Raw genomic sequence first — 13,039 nt, 5'->3', positions numbered from 1 at the left:
CTACCTTTATACAGTGTGTTAAGAAGAAACAGACCCATAAAAGGGTATTTGCCTGGTGCTTCACCAGCTTAGGTGACTGTTTGTTGCAAACAAATACATTCACATATTAGCCAATACGACCTTTTCTCCTCTCCACCCATTTCTGTTTCATTCACATTTACGTTATTTTATGATGCTTTGTTTCAAACTTCTCCATGAATTAATATTAAAGAAGAGCAAATTTGAATAGATGCACTACCTTTTATCACATTGGGATGAGTGGACACACACGTGCATGACTAGGCCAGGGGTGAAATGCTCCCAGTTCAGACCGGATCACCCGATCCAGTAGCGATGGTGGCGGGTGGTTCAGAGAACTGGTAACAAAAATCCCTTCCCCCTCCATGCCCAGCTGAGCCGCACAATCATTAGAGGCTTTTTAAAATTATTTTTAAAAGCATTTATTCTACAACCTTTTCGGCTGAAGAGGTTGTAGAAAAAATGCCTTTAAAAGCCTCTGACAATCCCAGCCAAGTTGCCTGATCGTCAGAGGCTTTTAAAAGCATTTTTTTTTTTACAACTTCTTCGGCCGAAGAGGTTGTAGAAAAAATGTTTTTAGAAGAAAAAAAGCCTCTGACGATCAGGCAACTCAGCTGGGATCGTCAGAGGCTTTTAAAAGCATTTTTTACAACCTCTTCAGCCAAAGAGGTTGTAGAAAAAATGGTTTTAAAAGAAAAAAAAATAGTTGGCCACGCCCACCCAGTCACATTACCTCCCCACCAAGCCACACCCACAGAATCGGTAGTAATTACATTTCACCACTGGAGTAGGCAATATCCAAACAGTGCATTTAAGCCCGAGGCTCCATTAGTGCCAGTCAAACTGCACATTATCTGAACCTGGAGTTGTGTTGTGTTCTGTCTCCAACCTCAACAATGTTCCCAAATTCAGTACAACTTTTCAGCCAGTCACTTCCAACCAAACCCACCTCACAAGATTCTTGTTGTAGAGAAAACTGAATGTAGGACCATTATGTACATATGTCACCTTGAGATGGCCAAACAAAGGCATGATAAAAACTAAACAATCAGAAGAAAAGAAGTAATTTCTAAAAGGCGTTTTAAGTTTTTTTAATTCCTAGCTGCATAATTACAACTTTATATTGATATAGTGGAATGATGGCTTAAGACATGTAACAGAAGATCACTTCAAATCTGCTTCTGTATATCACAAAAAACCTTTTGCTAATAGAAAAATATAATCTGAAAACATTTAATAATCAGGAGAATATAAGCATGGGGTAGTGGGTTTGAAAAGAAAAAATATTTCAATAATGTATAAAGCTAACTAGTTTTATACACACGAGCTCTGATTAAAAATTCACATCATCAGGAAGGCATACTGAATTTCACAGAAATATTTTATTATATCAGTATTCTTTTGGATGTTTGGGATTTCCTAGCAGCACGTCTAATAAGGCAAACATAAGTGCCTGCAATTTCCAAAATTTAAATGACCAATATTTCAACCAATTTTATATTAAATGGTTTAGAGCTGACACTTTAACTGATTATCATACTTATTTGCAATCTTCAATAAAAATAGATTAAATGAGTTAATCTATTAAATGTTAAATGAGATATTGAAACTTACAGGAATATTGTGGTCCTTTCTTCCTTTATGTGAAGAAGCAACATGTGCAAGATACTGAATAACTTTCTTGGTATTTTCGGTTTTCCCAGCACCTGATTCACCTCTGCAAAACAAATTATTGGAGTTAAATAAATGAAAAAGAAGACAAAAGAAGAAGACAAAATAATCATAATTTAATATCAGAAAAATGTGGAGTTGGCCATTGGAATAAAAAGTTCTACAATATTATTTAAAATAGAAGAAATACTAAAATAAATTATTTAACACTGTGCTAATAGATTGTGGAACGTGATGACTCAGCCATTAAAGCCGTTGGGCTTGTCAGCTGGAGAGCTGACAGCCCGGGTTTGAGACCCAAGCTCCGTGCCATGGGGTGAGCTCCCATTACTTGCCCAAGCCCCTGCCCACCTAGCAGTTCGAAAGCAAGCGAACGCAAGTAGATTAATAGGTATCACTTTAGTAGGAAGGTAACAGCATTCTGTGTGCTTTTGGTGTATAGCTATGCTGGCCACAGGACCACGGAAAATGTTTTCAGGACAATGCTGGCTTTCAGCCAAGAAACAAAGATGAGCATCATACCCTAGAGCCGTGATGGCGAACCTGTGGCATGCGTGCCACAGGTGGCACGCGGAGCCATATCGATGGGCATGCGATCTGAGCTTCAGGTCCTACCAGAAGATACTAAACGGGCTGTTTCAAGCCTCTGGAGGGCCTCCGGGGGGGGGGAGGCCATTTTCGCACTCCCCAAGCTCCTAGAAAGGCTCTGGAGCCTGGGGAGGGCAAAAAACAGACCCACTGTGCCATCATGTGCCAAAAGTGGGGGGAGGGGAGTCACGTGTGCATGCATGGGGGCAGGGCGCATAGAATTATGGGTGTGGGCACGCACATGCGCGACCCTTCTCGGGCTCCCCTCGTTTTTGGCACACGATGGCAAAAAGGTTAGCCATCACTGCCCTAGAGTCAGACACGGCTGAAGGGAAACCTTTATCTTTTTTTGCTTGTAGAATTATTTCAAATTAAATAAAGCATTTTTACTCTCATCCCATTTAATACAAAAAGCAATGCTTCTATGATTAGTTAGCCCATTAAAATTCCATTTATACAATTTTTAGTGCTTTAAAATTTCAGCGCTTTAAAATCTTCACTGTCTATTCTCATGCTAATCCCTTTAGTTTACAGTGGTACATGTCTACTGACTTGTTTAGATAGCTACTATAAGATTATCCCATTCCCAAATCTACTCACTCAGCCAATAAAATTTTGTAATCTCATTTCCAGATCCAAATTTGCAAATCTGCATAGTATGATCTATGCAGCTGAATATATTAATAATGTAAAGCATGCATATTTCTATCCAATGTTATTTTTTTAGTCTTTCTGCTATGTTAGATATTTTAGCCAAAGATGAGAAGATAAAACTTTCTGAACTCTATACAAGAGTGCTCTGTCTTATACAATCTATATGAATATATCTTATACAACATTCTTTTTGATTCAAGACAGTTAGGAAAAGGACTAAAATACAGTCACACATTTTATTTAAAGATGATTCCAATTTTTTATATATAAACATAATCCCCAGCATTTTTACATACTGAAAAAAAAATCCTCTTTAAAACTTTACAAAGCTACTGTCACTAAATGTACATGAAATTAAACTGAATCAATAAAACTTATGACTATATAAGGAAGCTTCCCAAATATTTTACATTCTTAAATACTAGCCTGAGCAGATTTTTAAGAACTCAATATCAGTCTAATTTTAAAACTGGGGTCTTGAAGCCCTTCCTAATTACATACAGTGAAATAATTTTCCCTGTGGTTAAAGTTATTTTTGGAATCTACTAAACATTTAATGTCATAATTTGAAACAGATTAAAAAATCAGAATCAAAACAAACAGCATAAATGTTCTTGACTCCATCAATCCAACTCTAGAAATAGAAGCCAAGCTTAATAAAAGGGTTTACATATTCTCATAAAAGTATATATAAGGCTCGGCCTTCAAGTTTTTGTAAAGAGTATGATTTTTTTAAAAAATGTATCAAGAACAGAATTTGGGATGATATGGAAAAGTTTAGCATCGATACACAATTTTTCTGAAGCAAAAGGAAATCTCAATTTGCCCACGAGTATGTCTGTTCTGCCAAAAACGAACATTTTTATACCCACTTCAACGCTTCTTTCACCCTGCACTTATCAATTTGTTTCTTAGTAAGGCCCCCCCCTCCCAAAATCTCATGTATTCAATTTTAATAGTGTTCACTTATCCAGAGAATATATGGGGAAATATTCCCCTTTCCCCAAAACCTTTGAAGACTTTGAAGGAAAAAAAAAACATCATTCCACCCACTTCTGAAATCTTGCATTTTTCTTCTACAGGACCATCTTTGTGGCATTATACATGGATAAGTGATATTTTTTTCTGAAACCTTCAAATCTAATGTAAGCAGGATTTAACCTGTTTCCCTGGAATGAAAGGGGCAGCTTCATGTCTTTTTCTTTCCAGTATAATGTGGTTCTCATACGTATTTATATATGCACATGCTGGTGTACTTGTGGAAACAGGAGGCTGGTTGTATGTGTTGGAATGTACATGTTATCTGTGCACTATATAAAAGTACAGTGCAGAAGATTTTATGCTTCTATGTTTAACGGGAAGGCTGTGTTTGTACACCTGCTTCCAAAAACGCCAATGCCCCATTTAATTTAAATAATATTCCTGAACTTATTTCTATGAAAACTGGCAGTATTGCTCCCCTACAAAGTTAATATAAAGGATTAAGCATTAAAAACTCTATAGAGTTTCCTCTCTGCACAAGTATCAACACTCCTACAAATTTATTTAATTTTGTCCAAGACAAAAAGTTGAAAGAAATATTAGATTTCCAGTTACAGCCCACAGGAGGTACACAATTTTTTATAATAGATTTGCTCCCCAAATAAAACTGAAGCAAACTGTGCAGCTAATGAAAATGAGTCCAAGGCAAATAATCTGGATTCACAACTGTAAAAACAGCTCTGACAGGATAGAAGAAGCTTCTTGGATGAGAAGCAAAACGTCTTCAAAGGAAAAAACAAGAAAGTCCAGTTGCTCTTGAAAAAGCATCTTGACCTGGATGACTGACAACCTCTACAAACTTTCAGCTGTAATAACAGTTATAACAAAACTCTACAGACAAATAAAGAAGTAGAGGTTGAGGTGTCTTTTCCAGTAAAGCTAGGACTAAACAAATGTCTCAAATTCAATTTGACAAAATACAAGGATAAATTCATAGACAATGAAACAGTAACTACCACCTTAGTGTTTCAAAATTTGAACAGAATATAAAGTAAGCTTTCAAAGTTTTTAAATATATTTTATAGCAACACTAATTATTGAACTAGCATGTTTCCACACTAATTTTTCAGAAGAATTTATTGTTTACATACTACTTGAAGCAAAATTCAAATCTGGAAACATCAGCCAAAACATAGCAGATTTACTCAGTTACAACGAAGACAATTCTTCAGGTTTTTTAATGCCTAACAAATTATGATACAATCATCAATTTCTGAAAGATTATGCCGTAACAAGACATTGCCACTTCAACTGACCATTAAAATACATGTTTTTAGCCATCTCATTCCTTTATTTTCAGACAAATGTAGATGTAGACTAGACAATCCATGACCCCCTGGGACACTTGTTTCAGAGATATTTCCTTTCCTAAACAGAGAAACAGAACGACCACACATGCAATTGTGTGGGTGGGGAAAACTTACCCGAGCCCTGCAAATTTTCCCACTGCCTTATGGAAAGCTATGAAGGAGCATTGGAAATGACCAGTTATATCACCATGGCTGGTAGCATGTGGTAGAATGTAGTCCGGACTCACAGGAGGGTGGGGTTTTTCCCCAGGGAACAAAGAGACAACAGAGCTTGGAATATTTGATATGCAGGAAAAAGAAAAGGAAGATAGCGCCTCTCCCCCCCCCCCCAGCACTTCAGAGTGTATATCTAATAGTTGAGACTACATTCCACCACAGTGCAGCTGCACTGAAGCAGCCACAACTTTCTAAAATTTCATTTTTAGTCGTCATGGGCCCTGGATTTTGGATGCATTCTGTAAATTAGCCCATTTGAGGTATGTTGATTCAAAAATTATTGACCTGTGATGCACCATTTTGCCCAGTTAAAGATCATGACAAGGAGAGTTTTAGTAGTATATAGAGGAGTATATTAAATATACTGCCAGTATAAAGCAATAGGAGTTTGGAAATTTCTCTAGGTATCTCAAAAGAAAATTTGTCCAATTTGTATACAGGACTTGCAAGCTACCGCTGCTTTTCCACAAAGGCATGGATATTTGAGAGCTGAAAGGTAAGCAAGTGTAAGACTAAACTGGGTGCCTTTTCAGAAGATACTGAATTTAGATATCAACTGAACCAAACCCAAAAGCAGTATTTACAGAAGTAAAATCTTAATGACATTACAAGCCACCTCAGAATTACTATGTTGTTTCATTAATTTTTATTTATTAATTAATTTTTTTTACTATTATTACATCTTATTTTTAACAGCTTATATAAAAAAAAGGAAAAATTCTGAAAGATAAATCTATATTTTAAAAAGTGATTATGTGCCATCAAATTGGTATCAACTCTTAGTAAGCATAGATTTTCTCCATGATAATTTGTCCCCAACCTAGTCTTTTAGATTCTCCCGTGAATATAACGGAATCCTTGTTTCCACCTAGTTGCCAGTTGTTGTCTTCTCTTTAAATCTTTCCCAACAATATAGATTTCTCCAGAGAGCTAGGTCTTTACATCATGTGTCCCAGATAGATGCCTTGAGTTAAGGTTTGGACTGATTTGATTATCCATTTCTTTATTTTCTTAGCTATCTATAATAGCATTCTCCAACTCTTAGCTGTCCATATTATTCTCCAACACCAAAATTCAAAAGCATCTATATTCTTTCTATTCTGGTGGAGACACATTCCAACATGTGAATGTCTTTCAAATGTCTTCATTGCTACTTTCTAAGTGAAAGTCTGCAGTGTATTTCTTATTTATTTATATTTCAATTTCTAAACACCCATCTCTTTCAAAGAGTTAATTGCTAGTTCCTTTATTACAGAAAGTCAGTTTTAAAAGGAAGAAACTATTCAGCTCTTCAATATCTTCACTGTCAAATATTAACACTTGTCCTAAAACATTATTTTGAATGTAAAGGTTATTCTGGATATAAATACTGATATTGGTGATTAATATATTTCTATTTCTTATGATACACACACCAAACTTCTCTTTTCTCATGGGATTATTTTTCATTATGATTCTGTTTTAGTGTACAAAACACACACACAGAAACACAAGGTTATGCGTGTGAAATAACATTTAAGTTATTTAAAAAGTTTTTTTAGATACAGAGTAACTGACAACATCCAAGGCATATTAGTAAATTTAATAACTTGGAAGGGGCCATTTTGAGTCTAATTTCCCAAGTCAGCTTCGGCTCTAAAACATTTAATGAAGAGATTTCTGCTTGTAGCAGTTGAAGTATTTACATGCCTTTATGCCCTAATTTCACTGTAACTGGAATCGGCCATCCTGCAATTTAAGCTTATCATTGTGCCCTACTCTCTGGAATGCCAGAACACTGGCCTTTCTGTGAGTCCTGAAAAGTGTTATTGTAGTTATTTCTCAAGACTAAATATGGTTCCTTCAATCTTTCCTGATAAGATTCTAGCCTCCTTATCATGCTCATCACCCTGTTTCTAGTTTTTCTAAAACTTTCTTAAATTTTATGCCCAAAACTGGACATATTTAAGATGGGTTTGACCCAGGGGTGGGTTCCACTTACTTTTACTACCAGTTCGCAGCAGGATTGCACGAACCTTCTGCGCATGCACAGATCACCAATGATGACGTTGTGGGCGGAGCCTCCCGCTGGTTTTACTACCAGTTCTATAGAACTGGACATAACCGGGAGCAACCCACCATTGGTTTGACCAATACTGAATACAATGGAATTATTCACATGATTTGAAACTTATATTTTTGTTGATACAGCCCAAAACTACATTTGCTATGTGAGATCTTATCACATAGCTAATTCATATTCAACCTTCTGGTCAACTATAATTCCAAGATTCCTTCCAAGAACCAATCCAGGTATCTTCCATCCTAAACCTGGGGATTTAAATTCTTTACCTAAGTGAAGGATTTTCCACTTCTTCTCTTAAGCTACACTATATTCTTTTTAGGTACTTCTCTGACTATTAAGGTCATTTTGAATTTTATTCCTAGCTTCTGGAGTATTTATTGTATCTATTACCCAAACCAGTAATATGTCACCTGCAAATCTGTAAGCTTTTCCTCCAACTCCTTATTTGTTTCATTAATAAAATGTTCTGGAGTACTGGGCTTAGATCCAAGCCCTGGGGCACTTCACTTAATATTCCACCATTCAAGCATGTATGAATCTATCTAACAGAGATTTCGTCAAAGCTGTACATAACTAGCTTGCTAAGCAAAATGACATGAGATACTTTGTCAAATATTTTGCTGAAGGCGAAGTATATTATCTCCACCGCCCCCACAACCTACTAAGGAAGATAACATTTAAAAAAATGAAGCAAATGTAGGTGATTCATTGCATGCAAATGTAGGCAGAGCTCTAATTTGAAAGATCAGTTCTATACACATAAAAGGTAGCTGGACAACTAAATATGAAATTAATTTTTCCATTTAACCTTATTAGTGCCTGATGACTATGCAACGTTCCAAGAAATATTAGTATGTGATGAAGGTAACAAGCCTCTCTAAATCATTTTATGATTGATCTAGATTTTCACATTTCACTACCAAACAGATTTGAGATGCACTGGAAATTTACAGTTATTCCTATTGTTAATTATACATAGAAACAACAGTATTTTTAGTGTTGAAAAAAATTGTCAAGTTTGGAAAAATAATAACCTGAAAACATCATTCCCAAATTTATTTTGCATCTCAATTAGAAATGGATTTTGGAATATACTTGCAACTCATGTTTTATTTAGAAATGTAACAGAAATTACATTTTACAAATTACAGAAATGTAAATTGGAGAAATTTTCATTAAAATATGAAACTAATTTGTCATGCACCCCTATTTTTCTCTAGAACTTTATCTGTTTTATTAACTAAACTGTCAACCAATTTGTAAATGAAAAATTGCAAGACAGACAGAAGATAGCAATGATATAAAACAGTTGAAAACAGCTTCCCTGAAAAAGCATAAATGTGAGTTGACTTTAATGTGCTGTTTTGTAATTATTAAATTTTGATTATAAATTGTCTTTCTGCTAGACAATCTTGGAGGTTTGAAAATGGGCTGGAGATAAAGAAAAATATGGAATAGTGAAGGATGATTTATAGAATCTGATTATTCTACTGTGAATTCTTCTTTGCTGCTGTTGTTTATTAGTGAAAATAAATACGGGCATTAAAAGTATAATGGAACACTATAGTTCACCAGAACAGGATTATTAATGTCTGGAAAGTACTATATGCAAAAGAGCTAGAAGGGAATTGAAAGTGTTATATCATAACTCTGTATCCAAATACCTCTTTGCCATCTGATATATAATCAAGACAACAATGATGGCTAAAAGATAATGAACTAATATCAGTGGTTCAATATTAAAAAAGGTAATCAGTTTTTATTTAGATTAAGCGACCAACCAGATGAATTATGACCTTGAACTGAAAAAGATCTTAATCTCAATTTAGGCTTGAACATACTTGAAAACTGCATTTAATTCTATCTGCACATTGTTCTGAAAAAGTCTTACATTATGATTTACAAATTTCTATATTTCTCCAGTACAATTAAACATCACAAGCTGCCAGGGGCAGGAAAGCAATAGACACTATAACAGCACAATTGAAAAATCTATTAAGTAGAATTGTATAAGTATTATAAAGGGTTAAAGCACAGTTGCATATTTATTATTGCGAAGGTTGTTGAGAGTGTGGTGGCGCGACAGCTTCCCAAGTACCTGGATGAAGCTGTCTATTTAGATCCGCTCCAGTCCGGTTTCAGGCCTGGGTACAGCACGGAAACGGCATTGGTCGTGTTGGTGGATGATCTCTGGAGGACCCGAAGTAGGGGTTATTCCTTTATCCTGGTCCTGTTAGATCTCTCAGCGGCTTTTGATACCATCGACCATGGTATCATGTTGCGCCGGCTGGAGGGACTGGGAGTGGGGGGCACGTTTTGCGGTGGTTCTCCTCCTACCTCTCCGACAGGTCGCAATCTGTGTTGACAGGGGGGCAGTGGTCGACCCCGAGGCGCCTTGTTTGTGGGGTGCCACAAGGGTCGGTCCTCTTGCCCTTCCTGTTCAACATTTATGTGAAGCTGCTGGGTGAGATCATCCGTGGTTTTAGGGTGGAGTTCCATCAGTACGCTGATGATACTCAGCTGTACATCTCCACCCCAGACCATCCCAATGAGGCCTTGGAAGTGATGTCCCAGTGCCTGGAGGCCGTGCAGGTCTGGATGGGGAGAAAGGCTTCGACTCAACCCTTCCAAGACCAAGTGGCTGTGGCTGCCGGCGTCCCGGTATAGCCAGCTGGCACCATCGCTGGTTATTGGGGGCGAATCACTGGCCCCCACGGAAAGGGCCCGCAACTTGAGCGTCCTCCTGGACGCACGGCTGTCTTTAGAAGAGCATATGACGGCCGTGGTCAGGGGGGCCTTCTATCAGGTTCGCCTGATACGCCAGTTGCGCCCCTTTCTAGATCGGGACTCCTTACGCACGGTCACTCAAGCACTCGTCACTTCTCGTCTGGACTATTGTAACGCTCTCTACATGGGGCTTCCCTTGGGGTGCACCCGGAGGCTCCAACTGGTGCAGAATGCGGCCACGCGGGGATTATGGGAGCGACGGGGCGCTCCCATGTGACTCCTCTCCTGCGCGAGCTGCATTGGCTTCTGGTGGACTTCCGGGTGCGCTTCAAGGTGTTGGTGATCACCTTTAAAGTGCTCCATGGCTTAGGGCCGGGGTACTTACGGGACCGCTTATGCCACCAATTGCCTCCCACCGGCCAGTTTGCTCTCACAGAGAGGGCCTCCTCAGGGTGCCGTCAGCCAGACAATGTCGGCTGGCAACCCCCAGGGGGAGAGCCTTCTCTGTGATGGTGCCTACCCTCTGGAACAATCTACCCCCAGAGATACGAGTGATCCCAGACCTCCGGACTTTTCGTTGGGCCCTTAAAACCTATTTCTTTCAGTTAGCCAGGCTGGCCTGATTTTATATTGGTTTTTAAAATTGATTCTGATTTTAATTGAAATGTTTTAAATTATGGGCCAAACTTTATTTAATTATTTTAAAACTATTTTAACTTTTGTGTACAAATGTTTTATTTTTGGCTGTTCACCGCCCTGAGTCTGAAAGGAGAAGGGCGGTATAGAAATTTTAATAATAATAATAATAATAATAATAATAATAATAATAATAATAATAATAGACTTAGCCCTAAAAATCAGACTCCCTCTTAAAAGAGGAATAAAGCTTAAAAAGCACTATAAAACTTCTTATTCTAAAACAGCTGAGGAAGAGAGTAAAATATTTTGTGAATGAAAAATAGTCTCTACGTAGTCTTTTCAAATGTCAAGTGGTTCTTTGGGATGAACGTGTCAAACCGGTTTCAATATTTGATTGCAATAATCTGTTCCCAAGACATTTCCTTTATGAATGTCAAAAAATTAAAAAAAATATTTTTCAGAAGCAATATTCAAACTGAGTTGAAAAGCTAGTATTGGCCCTTATGATATGTAATAATTTTAAAAAACTGCACAAAATATATTTACTTACGTGCAAAGAATTGATTGGTCCTCACGATCTGTACAAAACAAAACAGAAAAAAGATTTACAGTTCTGCATGTCAGTTACAGAGAAACCAAAATGTCAACTCTTTCCATATACTATCTCCTAAGGCCATGATGGTGAACCTATGGCACGTGGAGCCATATCTGTGGGCACATGAGCCGCTGCCCTAGCTCAGCTCCAGCATGCATGCGCGTGCCAGCTAACTCATTTTTGGCTGGCCCTGCCCATGCTGTCCCTCCCCTCCCAGGAGTCTCCATGCGGCCTGTTTTGGATGCCAGGTAAGTACAGAGCTTGCATGGAGGCTCTGGGAGGGCATTTTCAGCCTCTGGAGGGCCTTGGGGGTGGGGGAGGCTGTTTTCGCCCTTCCCAGGCTCCAAGAAAGCCTCTGGAGCCTGGGGAGGGCAAGAAATGGGCAGTTTCTTCTCTTTTAGAACAGAAAGTTACAACACTCTAGAACATGGTCCCCAACCCATGGGCCGCAACTTAGTACTGGGCTGCAGCCCATTCGGAACGTGGGCCGTGGAACTGGTGGGCAAGTGCGTGCGTGCATCTCCTCTTGCGTGAGAGGCAGGCGAGCGTGCCTGCTGTTTGCACAAATTGAGTTGCGTGGGCACATGCACTTGTCCACAGCTCACACGGAACCATCCCCTTTCCCCCTGCCAGTCCTCAATGTCGGAAAGATTGGGGAACGCTGCTATAGAATATATTATAATGTGCAGAATAGTTATTAAACTTGTTATCAGAGTTCTACATATCACTAAAAAGTGCTTAATTGGGGTATTATAGCATAGCAGTTACAATGTTCCCCTTTGACTTGGACTTAATGCAAGATATCTTTGTATTCAGTAAAGGATGGCCTGATTTTGGGCTATAAGGCAAGGGTTAGATTTTTGCCATCCAATGAAAGCCAGCTTTCCTCTTCTGCCCTCTACAGAAAAGTTTTTTTTTATCTCTTGGCTACAATTGGACTGTGAAAAAAAATTAAAAGAAGAAAAGTAATAAAAAAGAAAGTGAGCTTTAAAAAAAGGGAAGAGAAATATTGCAATTGTGACTTAAAAATCTCTCTCCTTTCAGTAAAAGAGCTCCACCCATTAAAGAGTTCACAGAAGGCCACGGGTCACATCAATCCAAGTTGCAGTAATCAAGCCCCAAGTTATCAGGAAAGAAGAGCTCCTCTGAAAATGCAAATCTATCCATCCATCTTCTGCTAAAAGTAGACGGTTCTGCCCACACTACAAGCCCTACAAAAGCCTGCATTGTTAACTGTAGTGGTAGCTCCGCTGAGTGGGCTGTTACAGGAAGGGAGGGTGCTTGACAAAGGCTCAGCAAGCTGACATACTCCCTGACATATCAGTTGATCCTGTAGACTGTGTAACTCTTTTCCTAAATCACCTCACTTATGAACAGTGTAACAGCCCTCCAATCTTCTAAAGAATACTCAAGGTAGTTTTCAGTTTCCTGTGCGCATCTAGCAAGATCGCCTGCATCTAGAATCCAACATACAATCCACCTCATATTTCTTTTCCCCAACTAGGAGAACCAGTG

General features: G+C 38.3%; 1 protein-coding gene across 2 annotated transcripts in view; it reads right to left on the bottom strand.

Moving 5' to 3' along the window:
* Nucleotides 1–13,039, bottom strand: part of MYH10 (myosin heavy chain 10) — an 84,659-nt gene that overhangs the window by 52,798 nt on the left and 18,822 nt on the right. For both annotated transcript variants that reach the window (XM_034407930.3, XM_034407924.3), the window contains exons 4-5: nucleotides 11,480–11,507; nucleotides 1,633–1,735 (exon numbers count right to left, since the gene is read on the bottom strand). In XM_034407930.3, coding sequence (XP_034263821.2) covers nucleotides 1,633–1,735; nucleotides 11,480–11,507 — 131 coding nt within the window. The remainder of the gene's footprint in view (nucleotides 1–1,632; nucleotides 1,736–11,479; nucleotides 11,508–13,039) is intronic.

This window comes from Pantherophis guttatus, chromosome 2, assembly GCF_059756535.1.
Source record: "Pantherophis guttatus breed Tessera chromosome 2, ASM5975653v1, whole genome shotgun sequence".
NCBI lineage: Eukaryota > Metazoa > Chordata > Lepidosauria > Squamata > Colubridae > Pantherophis > Pantherophis guttatus.
The sequence above is the reverse complement of the archived record's forward strand: the minus strand, read 5'-3'. Positions and strand labels throughout refer to the sequence as shown.